Below are 20195 nucleotides of genomic sequence, written 5' to 3'. Positions count from 1 at the left end.
TTAGTAATATGCATTGCTAAGAACTTAATTTGGACAACTTTAAAGGCGATTTTCTCAGTATTTAGATTTTTTTGCACCCTCAGATTTAATATTTTCAAATAGTTGTATCTCGGCCAAATATTGTCCTATCATAACAAACCATACATCAATGGAAAACTTATTTATTTAGCTTTCAGCTGATGTATAAATCTCAATTTCAAAAATTGGCCCTTATGACTGGTTTTGTGGTCCAGGGTCACATATTGCACTATATTATCAGTACTGAAGTTCACTTTAATTATATCGACTGTATGAACCTGACCAGTTACAACAGGATCTTCAACATGAGTAATACAAATGGAAGCCGATCAATCTCTCCCTTCCCTGCAAACGCCTTTTAAACCCTCCCTAAGACATTCACCATCTCTGTGTTAGTGGGCCAGTGTTTACTGCACCTGTCATGACGGACCGGACACATGAACAGAGAGGAGGGGAGCGAGGTTAAACGGAGAGGCAGGTGGGAGGCGGGGAGCGCGGACCTCGACAGTGCTGGGATTTTATTTAGCCCTCGAGACCCTCCGATCTCTAAATCACCAAACAGCATTCCACACTCACGTCTCTCCACACACACATAAAACCCCGCTGATCGATGGGCCCGAGCCCTACAGCACCCTTAAGATAAATAAACGAACATACGAGGACAGAGAAGGAGGAGAAGAGAAGTTAAAAAGTGCATGTTTGGGCGCTTTCACACCGCGTACTCAAGTCTGTTTGACGTCACAGTTTGGTTTGTTCGGTTGGTGTGAAGACGGTTTTCTGAACTTGAGTGCATATTAGTGAACCACAACTGAGTCCAAGTGGCCTGGGTTACTTTAGTAGTTAAATCTGGTATTGTTTGCAGACACATTCAAAGTTCAGAAGACTAAACCCTTGTGTTGTGTTCCAGTCATCTTTTCCTGAAAATGCTAGCTAATGATATCGCATTGCACTAAAACTTACTGACTTACTGAATCTACCCTCAGAGCTGGGTAGATTACTTACAGATTACTGATTACAGATTACATGATGAAAACTGTAACGTTAGTAACGTAATCTAGATTAATCATTTTAGGCAATGTACTCTGACTACTTCTTAGATTACTTTTAGATTACTTTTTATTTTACCTGTTTTAAACTTACCATTAAACATACCATTTTGATATAAAAAAGCAAAGAGAAAGAAAATATATTCCAATGCATTAACATTTTATTAAACCGGGGTTTCCCAAACTGGGTTTAACGTAAGAACAGTGGGTTTGGGAAGTTGATAAAAAGTGAATAATTAATTAAATCATAAAAAATGTAAAATAAAACTAATCTAAATATTTGATTTGTTTACATAACGTGTCCATTAACCAACATCACAGAACTGTAAACATGTGAATGTGTTGTTAAATTATTTGAAATATTAACTTCAGAGTTATTTCAAGTAAATATTTGATTTGGCTTTCAAAAATGTTTGGGAATCCCTGCATTACATGAACAAACATTAATAACATGAAGACAGCAATGACATTACACTAGAGGTCTGCGCGGGACTGTTTTTTTTGTCCCGCTCCCGCAAGGTTCTATTCCGCTCCCGCTATATATTCACTCTTTGTTCACTCGCTGTCCGCTTAGAATAATTTTCTTCCCGACCCGACCGTTCCCGCTAAATTTAGATCTCATTTCCAGAATCTCACATTTAAATTTCCGCTACTGAAAGAAAGAGAGATAGGCTGACAAATAAAAGTGTATTCTGCACAAAATTGTATGTTATTTTATTCGTCTTGTCAAGAGTCTTGAATTTATTGACTTTGACTTGAATTTATATGAATTATCTTAAGACACAAAATTCGTTTAATATTTTATGCAACACAGTCGGGAAAAAAAGTGTCAGAGAAAATAAAAATGTTGTATAAAAATTGCATTTCTTATTTTTATTCGTCTTGTCAGGATGCAATTCGTTTAACATTGACAACACAATCGGGAAAAAGTGTCGCAGAGAGAAAAAAAAATGTAAATGTAGGTTGTACAAAAATAGCCTATTAGCTATTTTCATTCGTCTTGTCAAAATACTAAATTTGTTTGACATTTTTCTGTTAACACAGTAAAGTGTCGCAGAGAAAAATAAATAAATAAATACGACATCGGTCATTTAAAATTATAGGCTAAGCAAAATATAAACAAAACCGAGTTGAACATCCTTAAAGGACAGCACATCCACACTTTGCTCCATCCTTATTCTGCTCTGTCACTCATCGACAACCTGCCTGTTCTGTAACATCTGTCATTTAAAATTATAGGCTAAGCAAAATATAAACAAAACCGAGTTGAACGTCCTTCAAGGACAGCGCATCCACACTTTGCTCCATTCTGCTCTGTCACTCATGTCTGAGGGCCGTATATTTACCACCGGTACAGCCTGCTCTGAGCATCGTTATGCACATGCTGCGCACAGACCATGCAAATAAAACGCGTGACGTTTAAAGCATGCGTGCAGCGCGTGCATAACAGTCCTGAGCGCAAGCTGTACCGGTGGTCAATAAGAATAAAGCGCAGATATGCTGTTCTAAATGGACGTCGGGAACGGGATATTGTTAGACCGCATGCTCCCGTTCAAATTACACCAGAGTTACCGACCGCTACGCATTTTATTCGGGAATTTAATCCCGTGGCGCAAAAAATCTGGTCGGGTCCCGCGGTTCGCAGACCTCTACATTACACGACCAAAGTCTTCCAGGTTTGACATAGAGTTTCACAGCTGTACATCAGCTATACAGTGTTTAGTAACTTGCATAACTTTGCCAACATTGTTTTATTATTTTCATAATCAGTCATCAGTCAGTTAACCGCCACAGACTTTTTTTTAATTTTTAAATTAACTTTATTCACGCAATATAATACAACTTTAATCTCGTAATTTTGACTTTATTCTATAAATATTATGGCACTAAAATGCTGCCATAATTACTAAATTACTTAATGCAAACACTCTTGGCACAGCGGGCCGAAAGAAAGAAAGAAAGAAAGAAAGACGCAAAAAAAAAAGACGCAGTTCTACAGCAGCATTATAACAAATGCACGCAAGAAATACCAAGCCCTGCACATGACATGCAGACAAAAAAAAAATTATTTATATATATATTTATTGTGGCCACGAATTGAGAATACATTCTCTCGTTTTAATTGAAAGGTCCCCCTTGGCGGGCCCCCAATCAGCCCGGCCCCATATGCACGTGCATACCCAGACGCTACGCCCATTTACTGTAATATGGCTGATTATTACGTACATTTTTGGCAAATTAAATCAATTAAAAACAACACTGGAACTGACATGTGGTCCTCTTGAATAATTACCTAGTGCATGATATTAGCTATTTAAGCTATTTTGAAGACGTAAACATATAAAGCAGTTTGGACCCAAATAGAAAACTGTGAAAAGAGATCTACAAGGACACCAAGGAAGCGAACCGAGTGTGAAAACAGCTAAAGTGTGCATGCAAGTACCGAGTCGACAGACTTGTTCATGGAGTTGAATGAGTGGATGGAGGGCTGATGGAGAGGAGAGGACTGACCTGGTAAAGCTCAATGCGCTGCTCAGACACACGGGCCTTTGGGTTCTGCAGCCTGAAGATCCTGAGCTCTGCCTTCACCAGGTTCGAGGCGTTCTTCTCTATGGAGCTCACGTCAAACCTGAGCCTCCTGAAGTACGGGTTGTAATGTGTTGGAGAGATGACATCTGGAACAAAGAGTGGGCAGCGTTACTGACCCGCTAGGACACTTTGCATGTGTGGAGGTCCAGTATGTACAGAGAATCCCATCCCTCTGCCAGTCCTGTACACCATTATCTAGTTTGTATATATAGTAATAACCCATTGGATGAAGTTTAATGTCAACATTAAGTCTAAACTGGCTCAGCAGGGGAGAAGTTGCAGGAAACTCCTCTTGTGAAAAAGAAGTGTGCATAATCGTACTGAATGTGCACTTGTAGTGTACTTCAAATCTTTAAAGTATATCTTTAAAAAACTGCACTTGCAGAAAATATCATATTAATAAAATGAAAATTTGCTTAAAAAGAGACACTTTCATAACACACTTAAGTCCGTTTTTAAAAAGTGCACTTTGTAATAATGTATTACTTTAAAGTACATTTGAAATCATTATGTTTTAATAATCTTTTGTCGTGCTTTAAAGAAGTACACTTATTTTGATGTGTTGACTAACATACTAAAGTACTTGATTATAATTTTAACTGTAGTCCATTATTTCGTATTACATTTAAGTTAATTACATATTACACAGGTTAATATATTTTAAATGTAGTTATGTCATTATTACAAATTGTGTAATTGACAAATACATTTAAAATACACGACGTAAGAGTTTTAATAGACATGACATTACTCTAAAATACATTTCGTCACTCTAAAATTCTGCTTTTTGTACTAAAATACTTTTAATTGAAAGTAACATGCAATTAAGTGTCCGAAACCATTCAGTTCATATTCTTTTTAAGTATTATTTAAGTACTCTTTTTAAAAGTATGCTAAAGTGCATTTCTCAAGGGTCTGCATATTTCTCACACAGCTGATGGCACTCAAGGCATTTAAACTATTTCAGACTTTCACTGTGTAAATCATTGTGCACTGCTGCAATGATGTCACTTTTTACGTGCTCGTGGGGCGCGTCGAGGCGTAGTGTGTACACTGAGAGTGTGATGAAACAATAGTGGGACACACCTCTGGGGCCAGGCCGTCACGCGAGGGTCAGCCGAGGTATACAGACCCGCTCCATATGGTTCCTGAGTGAACCCAGTAGCCTAACACTCACACAGTACTCCAAACCATGTGTGAACGTCATGTGCTTTGACAGGCCCCGTACGCGCACACACACACACACACACACACACACACACACACTGCGAGTGTGCCGAAAACCATGTGTGCAACAGCATGTTTCCCATATTTAAATTTTTTTTTTTTTTTTTTGGCCAAAATATATTTGAAATATATGCTAAATATAGGTTGTAAACAGTGAAGCTCAGTGAAAATCTAAAATCTATTTAGTTTGAATCTTCATACACAAAATACAATATAAATGTGGATGGAATAGCCTAGAGTTTATGTTATATACATGTTAACGTGTTATAGACAACAAATAAAGTTCTTCTTCAAATATAATATAATATAATATAATAATGCATTTTCTTGGATTGAAATATATGGGGGAATTTTTTTTTTTTAAATTTAGGAGATGAAGGCCTGAAGCTCTAAACGGAGCCTGAGCATTGAACAGAAGCCAGGGATTACAGAGGCTCAACGGTTTGTTTAATAAGCCTACGCAAGCAGGACGTCCGTCCACATGAGACGGACAGAAGAAAACATTGGGCAGCTGCAGTGACTGTAAGAACAATCAGGGCTTTGAAGGAAAACTGTGAATTTTCAGTTCAAGAGAAATAACTTTATTACAAAGCTTTCTGGAGTACTTTACTCCGATTGGTCTTTCGTAGTCTTTTGTTGTCAGATATTTTGGTAAATTGAATAACTGACTATTATGCCAGGCAAAGTCTCTCATATAACCCTGCAGTGTTTTTCTATATTCAATTTTGAATGCATAAGTAGTGGTGTACTAAGTGAATGTATGTGAAATGTGTGTGTGTGTGTGTGCTACTATGTTTGAGCTGGTTTTCAGGACACTGCTTAATAGTTGCTAAGGAGTTCTGGGTGGTTGCTAGGGTGTTTTGAATGAGTGATAGTGATGCTTGCCTTAGCTAAAAGCTCTTTAATGGCTCTTAGGTTTAGAAGAACGTTCTTCTTATCAAGAGCAAATTACGGGAGGATTTGTGGGTTTCACCGAGTTCAGTTTCAGGCTGTACAAAATAAACAAACAAGTCATAATCAGTCATTATGAGTAACTTTATTATAAATGTAAATACCACAAGCACAGTACTGTTCAAAAGTTTTATTTTTGAAAATATTTTTTTAATGTTTGTGAAATTAGTCTCTTCTGCTCACCAAGGCTGCATTTAGTAACTGCATTTATAAATCAGAAAAATTTGTGAAATATTATTACAATTTAAAATATCTCTTTTCTATTTAAATATATAGAATATAATTTATTTCTGTGATCAAAGCTGAATTTTCAGCATCATTACTCCAGTCTTCAGTGTCACATGATCTTCAGAAATCATTCTAATATGCTAATTTGCTGCTCAAGAAACATTTCTGATTATTATCAATGTTGAAAAAAGTTGAGCTGCTTCATATTTCTGAATCTTAGAACTGCTTTGAACGAATCGTTAGAAAATTAGGTGATATTAAATGCCTATTTTGAGAAAACAAAAGCATTGTTTGACCTTGCATGCATGTAAACCTATTCTAGGAGACTCCCAAAACAATATTAGCCACCTTAGGCATAAAAGGGCACTTTAAAACACCAGTGAACTGAAATAGAAAGCGGAACTCTGTAGTCTTTTTGGTTCTAGAGTGTGAAGCACATGCAGGGGATTTAAAAGTGATGCTGGCGTCTGTGTTTTATCTGTCTTTGCACAAGTGACAGTTCTCCGATTATCAGGATCTCAAGCAGCAGAAGTAAATAAATCTTTCTAAGGGAGTCTTCTCTTGACCAGCTGAACAGAAGGGCCAAGACTAGAGCACTTCTCTGAACCTTCCTCCCTCCACCAACAGAAAAAGTCATACGAAGAGGCAGCGTAAGGCGCAGTGTTTACATCTCGACTGCATGAAAGGCTCTGCTGTGCTGCTACTACACTGGACGCTTTGAGCAGGGTTCACTGAAACCACACTCTGCTGCGTTCACACACAAGCGTATAATGACACTTCTAATCTCTGTATAACACAAGCTCGCTGTCACCCTCCAGTCCTCTGGGGAATTTGGGCTGAGTCAGGAAGCAAACCGCTGATTTACACAGATTCAGTAGCAGAGAGTCTGTAACCGCTGATTTATACGAATGTGACATAAAAATGATTAGTCACATGTGGTGCCGCTGTGATCTGAACAAAGTCATCAGAACCACATTAACATACACAGAGAGACTGTGTTATAATCACACAGAAAACAATAGAATGTGTAAAGACTTCCAAAAGTGATACGCACTGATTATTTCACAAAAAAAGAGCGAAATATATAGTTCTGCTCATGGATACATGGTTTAATTGTTCCCAAGTGGCTGCAACGTCAAACTCAAAAATGAGATGTTAATGACCTCGTAAGCGTTTGCAAACTCAGTGATTAGACTAGTTCTTTCTCAAAAGTAAGCCAACGAATCAGATTAGAGGAAGTGCTGTCGAGTTTTGTGTTCAGACAGCCAGCAAACAGACTGTGGCTATGTCGTTTAAACCTAAAGGTCATGTGACACACACTCGAAAAAAAATATTTAGGCCTAAATTTAAGATTTATGTATTTGAATTGCATGTAAAATGCCGATCAATTTGGGTTACACAGTTTTAACCTAAAACAAGTAATAATTCCGTCCTCAAAATCATGGCATAGATTATTTGACCATCTGATTTTATTTAAATAATCATATTTTCCAAAATGCATTTAAACAAATGGTAACACTTTCTATGAAGCCTGTATTATAACGGTATTCTTAATGCATTATAAACAACCTTATAACATGTTGTATCATCTGATAAATATTCATAACAACAGTTACAATACATTGTAATACTTACCTATTTGTGGTTATAACTTTTAACAGTATAATGCATTATGTCACCTGATGAAGCCTGCATTTATAATGCATCATAAGGGTATTCTTAATGCATTATAATTATTATAATGCATTGTAACTGTTGTTATGATTATTTATCAGATGATACAACATATTATAAGGTTGTTTATAAGGCATTATGTATGCATTATATAATGCATTAAAGGGGTCATATGACGTTGCTAAAAAAGAACATTATTTGGGCGTGGACGAGTCTTAACTTTTATAAAGAATATCTCTTTGGGTTTGAGACTTTAGTCTTTGCAACTTTAGGGATCTCATCTATTCACGAACAGCTTGTAACACTCCAAAGAGAAAGGAAAACTTGAAATTGCATCATATGACCCCTTTAAGAATACCCTTATAATGCATTATAAATACAGGCTTCACAGAAAGTGTTACCAAACTAATTTCTTAGAATCAGCATACATCTGTTCACTGTGAAAACATAATTAGGTAACACTTTATTTTAAGGTGTCCTTGTTACACGTTACATGTACTTACTATTGTAATAACAATTAATTATGCATAATTACAAGCAAGTAACCCTAAGCCAAACCCTAATCCTAACCATATAGTAAGTACATGTAGTTAATTAATATTACTCAGTACTTAAATGTATACACTGTAACAAGGACACCTTAAAATAAAGTGTAACCCAAAATTATTCAGTTAAAAGTATGAACATGGTTCAAATATGGCTAGCTGTGAAACAACCAATTGTCAATTGCAATAATGAAATACTGAGATTCAAACTTTATTGATCATAAATATATAAACCTGGTTATTGTGTATTTAAAATGCATTCAGTTTATTAGTACCATTACAGAAATCTGACCTGTTTCATTTATGTTAAACCCTTCCTTGGTCTCCGCTGTAAACAAAGGAGCGTTGCACTTATGAACTTTAATATGCATTATACAGAGGCAAGATGAAAAGAAAAAATACCATCTAAACTTTTCTAAAGACAGTAAGTTCCCCTCAGACATACATTCATATAAACTCCTACACCTAAATGAATCGCGATTTGTTTAGCATCTCAACCGATTTGAATCGTCACATATTTTAATCGATTTTCAACCGGCTCGCAGTTAATCGTTACATCCCTATGTGCGACTGACAAATATGCTCCACATTAAGCTTATTAGTCTATGTTAAAACTAAATACATTTTTATGCAATTCAAATACATAAATCTTAAATTTAGGCCTAATTTTTTTTGAGTGCAGCTTGTGTGATTATTTGTTTAAAATTAGCACGCACAACCTGACTTTACAGGCACTTTAATAGGCAAAGCTAACTCTCTCAGCTGGGTGTGTTTTCTTTTTGATCACAAACAATGAAAATATCTCACAAGGGTTTATTATTCCCATCTAAGGAATTTTACTGGCTTACATAAGCTTGTTGATAGCACCTTATTACCAAGCACACACACAAAAAAAGATGTAAAATAAAATAATGTAACCATTTTTCAATAAAAAGAGATAACGTTGGAAAAGATTAGTCAGATGTGCTGCTGAAACTGAACTGGCTGAACCCGATATAAAGCGCCCAAAAAGAGCATTAGCCCTGATGAATGACTCACATCTCGCGCACACACACACACACACACACACACTAACTCTCTCTCTCTCACACACACACACACACACTAATATTAACAAAGGGCCTTTTTTACATTCCCATAAATCACTCGTCAGGTTTGCCATTGCAAACCCTTGGACCTTAAACTCAGGAAGACTTCATGAGTGAGGATCACTTGTGATGTGCGCCAAAAAATATGCACAGCGGCTTGATCTCACAAGAGCTTCCTTCCTGAGAGGAAAGACACTACAGTGCTGCACTGTGGCGGCCACCAGTTGTTTAGTTAGCGAAAAATGCTTATCTGACGCTTAAGCACATATTTCCAACATATAAACTTCAACTGGACCTCCGTACGCACATCTGTGAAGACATGACATCATGGTTGTTGTAAGCAGTGAAACCGTGAGCCCTGCCAGTGTATAAGCTGTTTACCCTAACCGGAATATACATCGTGAAGGCATTAAGTAGTTAAATAGACACGGATCCCGGTTACTGATCTGCGCCCCTGAACACTCACTGATCAAACACCTGTGCCAGGAAATGCCTCCAAGTGTCCTCTGCTCCGCCACTGACCCCAGTCCTACTTCCTGTGTGCTGGATTTCCTCCAGGCTTTAATGAACAGATAGATTAGTGAGCTTGTCTGCTCGATGACACGGCTGTCCGTCCTTCAGTCTCGAAATAACTCCTGTTGCTGACCGGACCGTCTCTCTCTCTCTGGATGTGTGTTTGACAGGGAAGGAGTTAGCGTTTGAATCAAATTACACAAACACATGAGTGTACACTTTCACCCGTTCACTGTCTACATTACAGTAAAACACCCAAATCATCATCCACTACAGATGTTCCAGGTCGTGTATCAGAATGAGAGTCCAAACAGCTGATAAAAACATCACAATAATCCACAAGTAATCCCCACCACTCCAGTCCATCAGTTAGTGTCTTGTGAAGCCAAAAGCTGTGCGTTTGTAAGAAACAGATCAATCATTAAGATGTTTTTATCGTAATGATTTATCAAAGTTACTTTGCGTGAACATTTGTGCGGCGTTATGCAAATCTTCCCACACAGTGACGTAGACATGTGGGGGCGTGTTAGAACGAGGCGTCTTAGGAGGGGTCGTGGACAAGTCTTAACTTTTATAAAGAATATCTCTTTGGGTTTCAGACTTTAGTCTTTGCAACTTTAGGGATCTTATCTATTCACAAACAGCTTGTAACACTCCAAAGAGAAAGGAAAACTTGAAATCGCATCATATGACCCCTTTAACTCACAGACACGCAGAACAGCTGTTCATATTATTTTCAAAGGTGTACGTTTCAGTTACCGTGGAGACCTATGGCACGGCATGTGGCTTCAATAAAACTATGACATTAAGAGGCTTATTCATGGGGATATATTTGTTTTCTCAGCTTTTACAAGCAGTGAATTATGAGGAAAATATTAAAACGTTCGTTCACATTCAAAAGACTTGATTCTGATTTATGAGTTCGAGAAATTGCCGGATGCAACCTCCGAGTCACTTTTACCATTTGAAAATGGAAACTGAGACCAAATACTGGTAGCACTGTGCTAAAACTGCGGTAAGGAGAGCGGAGGGAAAGTATTTGACCTATTTTAGAGCATTTCTCACTTCTGTAAGACATGCTCTCGGATTCCCCCGTTCCCTCGGCGGGACTATCCCTTGCTCGTCCTGTCCTGGGAGGGTCAGAGAGAGGAAACAGGACAGCGCAGGCTGACCGGAGGCAGCGAGGAGCATGGCGCACAGTAGGCTGCTCAGAAGGGTTTTTACATAACATTTAACATACACAGTAATAGTTATATTAGTTCTAACTTAACTACAAATTTAATAACATGACAGTACTTAAGCTGTTTTCAAGACATTATTGCCTTTCCAATAATTAGCTACTTTTTCCATTCAGTGGAGCACAGCGTGTCAAAATGCTACATCGCTGTACTGCGGTAACAATCAAAAACTCTCTTAAAATGCCTTCTCTCTGTCTTAAATGAAAAATGATTTATTGTAGTGAAGTGGTTCATTCAGATGATTCATTAAAATGAACCAGTTAGAAAAAAATGCACCAGTATTCAAAAGTTGCGGTCAGAATGATTTTAATTTTTTTATTGAGCAATGATGCATTAAACTGATCAAAAGTGACATTTAGAATGTTACAAAAGATTTCTATTTCAAATAAATGCTGTTCTTTTGAACGTTCTATTCATCCAAGAATCTTGAAAAAATAAATAGTTTCCACAAAAATATTAAGCAGCACAACTGTTTTCAACATTGATAATAATCAGAAATGTTTCTTGAGCAGCAACTCAGCATATTAGAATGATTTCTGAAGGACACTGAAGACTGGAGTCTGTCCTGTGTATGTTTGCACTATGTCCATACTTTCTTCTGCACTGGAAGCTCCTGTTGCCAAGACAAAATCCTTGTGTGTGTAAACATAGTTGGCAATAAAGCTCTTTCTGACTTCTGAGTAATGATGCTGAAAATTCAGCTTTGGTCACAGGAATAAATTACATTTTAACAGATATTCACATAGAAAAGTCATTTAAAAAAATTTTTTTTTACTGATATAATGCAGTCTTGGTGAACATAAAAGACTTCAAAAACTTCTTACTGAGCCCAAACTTTCGAACAGTACAGTAGTATATATTAATTGTTTTTCCTTTAATTTTCTAATGGTGTTATTGAGTGTAAATTGACCCATTAAAATATTCAGACAGGAGAAAAACAAAAAAAAAGCAACACAATTGCAGTATATCACCCAATAGTAAAAATATACTCATATTTTACCCACCTCCCAAATAAATGAAAGATGTTAAGTGACGTGACATGTGGCCAAGTATGGTGACCCATACTAGGAATTAGTGCTCTGCATTTAACCCATCCAAAGTGCACACACACAGCAGTGAACACACACCCGGAGCAGTGGGCAGCCATTTATGCTGTGGCGCCCGGGGAGCAGTTGGGGGTTCGGTGCCTTGCTCAAGGGCACCTCAGTCGTGGTATTGAAGGTTAAATACTTTGTTTTAGTAGCTTATAGTGAAGCTGGCTAAAAGCCTCACTTAAAGGCACAATATGTAATTTTCGCCGCTATAGAGGGCGCGTATTCAAAATAAACAAATAGACAAAGGCATAATTTGATGACGCCGTGTGGAATCATGGGAGTTGTGGTCTTCATCCCCACAGCCGACGCTACTAGTTAAAATTGCTTATTTCTCTGGATTTAAACATTCTTCGAAACATTTGGGATAATGTAAGTACACAAGTCAGAAAAATATATAACACTGTTCTAGTGGTTTTACATATTGTGCCTTTAACAGTACAGTAGTATCTAGTTCACACAGCAGCAGAATACACTAGTCAGTTGTGTTTAAACACACTACATACATACAATTCTCTTCAAACACAGAAACTGACAAACGCTTGCTATTATTCAAGTATCTAAAATGCATTTTAGGATTTGGGGATTTTGAGAACGGGTTTACATGTGCTGCTTGAGACTTAAGTCCCGTTCACACCAAGAACGATAACTATAAAGATAACGATATTAGCGTCCACACCAGCGAACGATATCGTCTGTTTATTCTAAGCGCACGCACGTCTGCCGCTTTAAATTCTTGAGCTCGTTACAGCAGGATGGATTCTGATTGGCTGTCAGTTTTTTATCGTTCATCAGCTGGAGAAAAATCGTTTTGAAAGTGATTCCAACGATATCGTTTCTCTTTGTCTATATCGTTATAGTTGTGGTGTGGACTCTGCTATTCTTTAATATTGAGAACTATATCTTTATCGTTATCTTTATAGTTATCGTCCTTGGTGTGAACGGGCCTTTAGTTGTGCATCACGTCTTTGAGAGACATAAGGCAATAAGCAATTCGCTGGGGTTTTTTTTCTTTCTTTTCTGTCAATCACCAATGTTAGAGCTGTCAACCTCTCTCAGTTTATGAAAGTTGGCACAATGTAGTGGTATTGTGCAGTCATAAAATGAGACAAAACTCCTGTTAAGTGTTTGGGCAGAAGAGAAAGAAAGAAAAAAAAAAACAAGCTGGATGAACTAGAGAGTCTTTGGCTGCAGAGGATGAAAGCAGTGGGAGCTGCTTTTTAGAAATAAAAATGAAATGCAATAAAAAGCCAAGACATTTAGAACGGTTACCTGCACTCCTCAAATCAAAAAGAAGATAAATGACTTTGGTTACCTATTCACACATTATTCAATACATTATTCTGTTCCTGTCTGCTGTTGTACGTACAGGACATTTGGAAAGTCGCACCTGTTAGTAAACACTGTTTTTCCGATCTCAAACACTGACTGTGTGGAAGCAGCCAAAGTAGCTTCCAAAAAACTGCCGCTGAGAGTCGAGATCTTGAGAGGCCGAACGGAAGCCAGATTAAGCAGCGAGGGCAGAGGAGTGGGAGTGAGACGAGAAGGGAATGCTGGGAAAGAAATGAAAGAGTGGGAGGGAGAAAAGTGAGAGGATGGGGACAGAGAGAAGACTGAGAGGGAAAACAGAGAGAGAAATAAAGAGAGGGAATGTGAGATGGAATAGTTCTTCCCTCCGCCCTGACGCTCACCTGCCAAAAGCAAATTGAAAACAACTCTGTTCATAATCCCTGGGAACTAAAAATACCCCACACTTTTGAAAGCCCTTCCATGAAGGCCGCTTAGGACTCGTTCTGAGCAACCGTCCAACACACACACACACACACACACACACGCACGCACGCACACACACACACACACACACACAGAGAATAATGATAGACAGAGAGCCGGAAGAATATACACTTAAATATGAATTTGCAATGCAAAACTTTAAAGCATTCAACAATTTTTTATTTCTTAAGAAAATGTGAGTGGTGCTTGCCATGCATACATTACTGCAACAATGCTAGAGTGCTGATGCTGTTTCTTAATGGCAAAAAAACAAACAAATCCACTTTAGTCTCTATGTGAATGACTTGCGTGCCTCCTTTGTAATGGATGTTTTTTTCACCTGTCAAAGTCAAAGAAAATTAATAGCACACCTCTCCTCGACAAGCCACATGATTTGAGCAATCGTGAGATCATAGTCAGAAAAATCAAATTTTTTAAATGCATAAAAAAAAGTGTAAACAAGAAAAATCATGTTTTTTGTTGAGTATCATATTTGAGGCATCAGAGGCCCAAACTGAGCAAAATATGCAATTTGGTGCAGATGCTGATATTTAAAAGTAAGATGAAATTCTGATAGCTTGTAATGCAAATGAATGAGATCTTTATAGCAGTATAGAAGATACTTAAATAAAATTGAATAAATATCATTTGTCACTCTACATCTACCAATAATATATCTTATTAAGATAATATTTTAATTATTAGCTTGATGATCAACACATATAATGCAGTGCAATACAATGATGAACAAATAAACATTCCTCAAAACCCTGATGATCATATTTGAGACTGTTTTTTCTAAAAAGATTTCACAGCAAAAAGACACGTGAAGCACGAGCTGAAGGCGGACGTTTATACAGATATAATAAAGGGACTTTTACTTGCTAAAAATGATAAACTATCAATCAGACGACAGAAGGCATGGAGTAGATTGTGTGCAACAAGTTTATCAGTTGCACAAGTTTTAAAGATGCCTTATAATTGTGTATCAAATAGGATAAGGTAGGCTTCATAGGGTTAACTCAAATAGGAGTAATAGTAAGAGTGATGCTGGCCTTAGCAAACACCAGTAATAAGCTGAGGTTGCACCCACAAACACACATTTTCTCTTTCTGCCTTCATCCGAGAGCGATCTCTTCCATGTCAATGGGATTTTTTGTAACCAGCCAGGACCACCATGAAATTTCATTGGTCAAAAATCCTGCTCCACATTTCTGCGTGTTAAAATGTCAAATATGATTATGTGGCACAGGGCAGTATTTTCACATTCAGTGTGTACAGTCTTTGGAGACTTAGTATGCATGGAAATACTCTAGTTTCTAACCTCTCAAAGCATCTCGATCTTCCCTTCTCGCTTCTTTCGAGGCCCTGGACACGTAGATGGGCCCCAGATTTCATTCCCACACTGCGCTGTGCTGTGTTAGAGTATTGTATTACATGAGACCTGCGCTCTGCCTGTAAACAGTATAAAAGCGCTGGAAGAGCAGTTGTTATTCTTACACAATCCCACTCTCTCTCATCCTTTCCTCAAACTCTTTCTGTCTCACTCCCTTTCACTCTTTCCCTGTTACGCAATGCAGTTTGGCTGTCGCTAACTCCCAAGTAGAAGAGGGTCCAGGTCTTGCGTAAGTACAGAGTCCCCCTTTTTCGACAATAACCCCACTCGAGAATCTCACCGAGAGATGTTTGGTAGACCGAAACCAAATCTCTGAAGGCAGCTATGAGGAAACCGAGGGTTTTGTGATCAGGATGTTCTGTATAAACACACAGGCGGTAAATCTGCACTCGGTCTACTCCTAATGCTTGGATCCAACTCGCTACATTTCTCCCCAAGCTTTCGTAATATCAACAACTCGCACTCACATCTGAGGGAACCCATAGAAATGTGCAAAAAGAGTAGATGTTCATAAATAAACAGCTGGTGGATCATCTCGCGCAGCCAGACCTCTGACTAAACTGCGAATGTCTGGTCCACGCCGCCGCCCACTTAGACAAGAGACTGACATGTAAAACAATATGACAATAAGTTTGTTCATATCTTCCATTTAGGTGCATTCACATTATGTAGGCTATAGAAATATATTATACCACAAAAATTGGTCACCGTGTAGTAATAATAATAATAATATTCAAAAAGATTTTTTTTTTAAGAAATTAAAACTTTTATTCAGAAAGTATGCATTAAATTGATCAAAAGTGACAGTAAAGACATTTATAATGTTACAAAAATTTTCTGTTTCAAATAAATGCTGTTCAACTTTCTATTCACCTAAATGTATCAAGGTTTTCGCAAAAATACGAAGCAGCACAACTATTTTCAACATTGATAATAATCAGAAATGCAGAATATACATTTAGTTGACTTGCTACTAAGTGCCTCAGAAAAAAACTAGTTGCATTAACTTGTTACCTTGTTTCCAGAGTGATAAAAAGCTTTTACTCTCAGAAGCTGTGTAAACTCAGCCAATCAGATTAGAGCTTGCCAGAACAAGAAAGTGCTTTCCAGTTTTGTGCGCAACATGCTTCTGTGGGTATCAAAGCTGGAGGACGACACGCTCTGATTGGCTGACCGTTCAGTCTCAGAAAAAAAGGTACAAAGTTGTCACTGGGGAGCTAAGGTACAAAAGCTAAAAAGGTACATTTTTGACCTTATTGACCCCTAAATTGTACACATTAACACCTAAAAGGTACATATTAGTATCAGGTGTACACATTACAGTTGACTGTTTTGTACTTTTTTTTTTTCTGAGCGTGTACGCAAATCTTACAAGTTTTCTCCCCGCAGGTTGTTCAACATCAAACTCCATTTGTCTCCATCTTTATCACTCAAACGCGCGCCCCAGAGGAGCTGACGTGAGTGGCTGTGACGGGCCATGCGGTGGAGGTTCGAGCGCCTGCCCTTGGCTCACACGCTCTGGTGTGTTGAATTGTTTTTGGGATGGCCTGCACAGTGCACGCCTGTGTTTATTTACAGAGGGAGAAGCGCTGGGAGATCTCTAAACATAATCCGTCACGCACACGCACCGGCCTCTTCTGGAACATACACAAATGCTGACACACTTCTTACACCCATGCACTCCAAACACACTCGAGAACAACTTCAACTTTCTAAACAAGCATTGCTGTACACACACAGACACGCAGAAAAAAAACACTGAATGTCACTGCAGTAGTTCAAAAAGCAAGTAGACTATAAAACACTGTAAGTTATTAATTTTCTCATCTATCTATGATTTATGTGGTATCGACTTGTGAGCGTGTTTATACAGCAGGACAGATATTCTCTGGAATATTTTGTTATTTGGGTAAAATTATTTTTTTTTTTCTGAGCGTGTACGCAAATCTTACAAGTTTTCTCCCCGCAGGTTGTTCAACATCAAACTCCATTTGTCTCCATCTTTATCACTCAAACGCGCGCCCCAGAGGAGCTGACGTGAGTGGCTGTGACGGGCCATGCGGTGGAGGTTCGAGCGCCTGCCCTTGGCTCACACGCTCTGGTGTGTTGAATTGTTTTTGGGATGGCCTGCACAGTGCACGCCTGTGTTTATTTACAGAGGGAGAAGCGCTGGGAGATCTCTAAACATAATCCGTCACGCACACGCACCGGCCTCTTCTGGAACATACACAAATGCTGACACACTTCTTACACCCATGCACTCCAAACACACTCGAGAACAACTTCAACTTTCTAAACAAGCATTGCTGTACACACACAGACACGCAGAAAAAAAACACTGAATGTCACTGCAGTAGTTCAAAAAGCAAGTAGACTATAAAACACTGTAAGTTATTAATTTTCTCATCTATCTATGATTTATGTGGTATCGACTTGTGAGCGTGTTTATACAGCAGGACAGATATTCTCTGGAATATTTTGTTATTTGGGTAAAATTAACTCAGCTCCATTTGCCATATGTAACAAATTAGTTTGTGCACCCTGTAATTTTCTCAAAGATAAAAGAGCAACTTCTGTCAACAACTGTGTTAAAAGGCACAAATTATTTTGCTCTTAAACTAACAAAACGGCTGACCTCAGACGAGCAGAAATAGCAACAAAAGCAATACTGTTGAAGCGGGTTTAAATTTAGGGTGTTTGCATTACTGCGTGTTTGCTTAGAGACAAAACCTCAGTGTCACAGAGTTTCGGGTAACACTTCATAATAACTTCACCCACGTACATTACATGGTGCTTAACAAATCTCGTGTTTGTTTTGGTGATTTCAAATATCAACATTGGCTACCAGAAATCACTTACTCTGCCTTTAATGTACATTCTGATGAAGTAATGAAAACCTGATTCATGCATTTTCACAAACATTCCTTCGTTTGGTTGTACAAGAACGACTGATATGTTAAGCATAATGCTTGAGAACCCGGCAGCAGTTTTCTGTCGGGGATTTGTTGCGCCTCGCCGCTCACGTCCGTAGACACGGTGTAACATTGGTTTTGCTTTGTTTCACAGAACTAATCGTTGCCTGGGTTGCGTACGTATATATGGGGCGGAGCTATCAAAATAGGGGCAAGACCCTTTTGGGGTAGGGGCGTGTTTGTTTTGGTGATTTCAAATATCAACATTGGCTACCAGAAATCACTTACTCTGCCTTTAATGTACATTCTGATGAAGTAATGAAAACCTGATTCATGCATTTTCACAAACATTCCTTCGTTTGGTTGTACAAGAACGACTGATATGTTAAGCATAATGCTTGTTAATGATATATTAGTGAAAATGAGTCTGAATCCTTTGCCATTTTCAGAGATTTTACCCACAGGGTCGAATGTGAGCCGTCTGGCACTGACTGCAGTCATTCTTCATTTTGAGTAACATTTATGTTAGTATGTGTAATGTACAGGAGACAACGTATTTTTACTCCGTGAACTAGGTATCCTGCTTTACATTCGCTGAATTTTATCCGGAAAGTGATTAAATAAACACATATCAAACGTTGTACAAACTTCTGTAATGATTAATGTTCTATAATAAATCATACGAAGCGGCCTATATGAAAACTAGAAAAAAAAAATTCTACAATTACTGCACTGAACAATCATGAAAAGGGTGTAAGAGCTCAAAATAGTTCATTTCTACAAAGCCAAATGCTGATCAAGTCAATCTGACACTGCAAAGCTTTATTTCGATAATTCATTTTATGACAATTTAAATTACGAATAATAGGGAGCATGAATGATATTCATGCTAAGATATTGTTGCATCTAAAAGTGGCAGTGCAATCACGAGTTGCATGGAGGAGACAATGCTATGAAGCTTAACAGCCACATCAAGCTGTTTTTGCTCAGTGACTCACTGTCATATTTTTTTTTATCAGGTTAGGTGTGTTAGCGGCGAAAAATATGGCGCTGGATAACAGAGAGCATACTTCAGCAAGCACTCAAAGCGCATATATACTAAGTCATATGCTCTTGAACAGCATAAACCACACAAAGTCATAAAACGGCTGCAACATAAACCATTTCCTAGAACCTGGTCCCGGTGCACAGAGGCAGCCTTGTGTTCCTGTGTGTTCAGTCACAAGGGAGCTCTGTACTGGGCTCCAAGAGACCTGCATTCACAAACAGACCGGTGGGGCCACGGTATGTTAGCATTTATGCGTGCATGGACATTTAATACCACAGCGAAAACATATGGACCTGTTGAGCTGTATGGGGCATTAGGTTTAATGGACATTCATGCAGGATGGACGATATTTGAACGGGTTGGTTTCTTTCTTAAAGGGGTCATAGGATGCCCATTTTCCACAAGTTGATATGATTCTTTAGGGTCTTAATGAAAAGTCTGTAACATAGTTACGCTCTCAGAGCCGCATTCATCGTGAAACTTGCTAATTAGCACATTATTAGGAAAGGCGATTTGCAAAGATTCGTTACAAAACCTTACACTCACTTCTTCTGTGGGTGAAGCTGGATCACGAATGATTCGCGCGAACATAGACGCATTTATGTAGATCGGGGGAGCATTCCCTTCAGAAACAATGTAATCCACTGCGAGTTCAGCGGCTCAGATGTCGGGAGTAAATGACGACTGCTATGTTCATTATTACATCCAACAACAGAACACCTCAATCGCTTAGGAGTCATTCTTGTCTACATCTGCTCCAGCGGTGAAACAATGGCGGACTGATGACAGCTCACTCAGGGCGGGTCTAAGGTAAGACACCAGTCCAGTCTGTGCCGAAACGCTACTGTCAATCAAACT

General features: G+C 38.4%; 1 protein-coding gene across 1 annotated transcript in view; it reads right to left on the bottom strand.

Annotated features, from left to right (window-relative positions):
* Positions 1-20195, bottom strand: part of LOC107725266 (transforming growth factor beta-2-like) — a 34842-nt gene that overhangs the window by 7929 nt on the left and 6718 nt on the right. The window contains exon 2 of the mRNA XM_016534478.1: positions 3576-3739. Within this exon, the coding sequence (XP_016389964.1) occupies positions 3576-3739 (164 nt within the window). The remainder of the gene's footprint in view (positions 1-3575; positions 3740-20195) is intronic.

The sequence above is a fragment of the Sinocyclocheilus rhinocerous genome, unplaced genomic scaffold, assembly GCF_001515625.1.
Source record: "Sinocyclocheilus rhinocerous isolate Xijiao unplaced genomic scaffold, SAMN03320098_v1.1 scaffold967, whole genome shotgun sequence".
Lineage (NCBI taxonomy): Eukaryota > Metazoa > Chordata > Actinopteri > Cypriniformes > Cyprinidae > Sinocyclocheilus > Sinocyclocheilus rhinocerous.
Note: the sequence above shows the minus strand (reverse complement) of the source record. Positions and strands in the feature narration are given on the sequence as shown.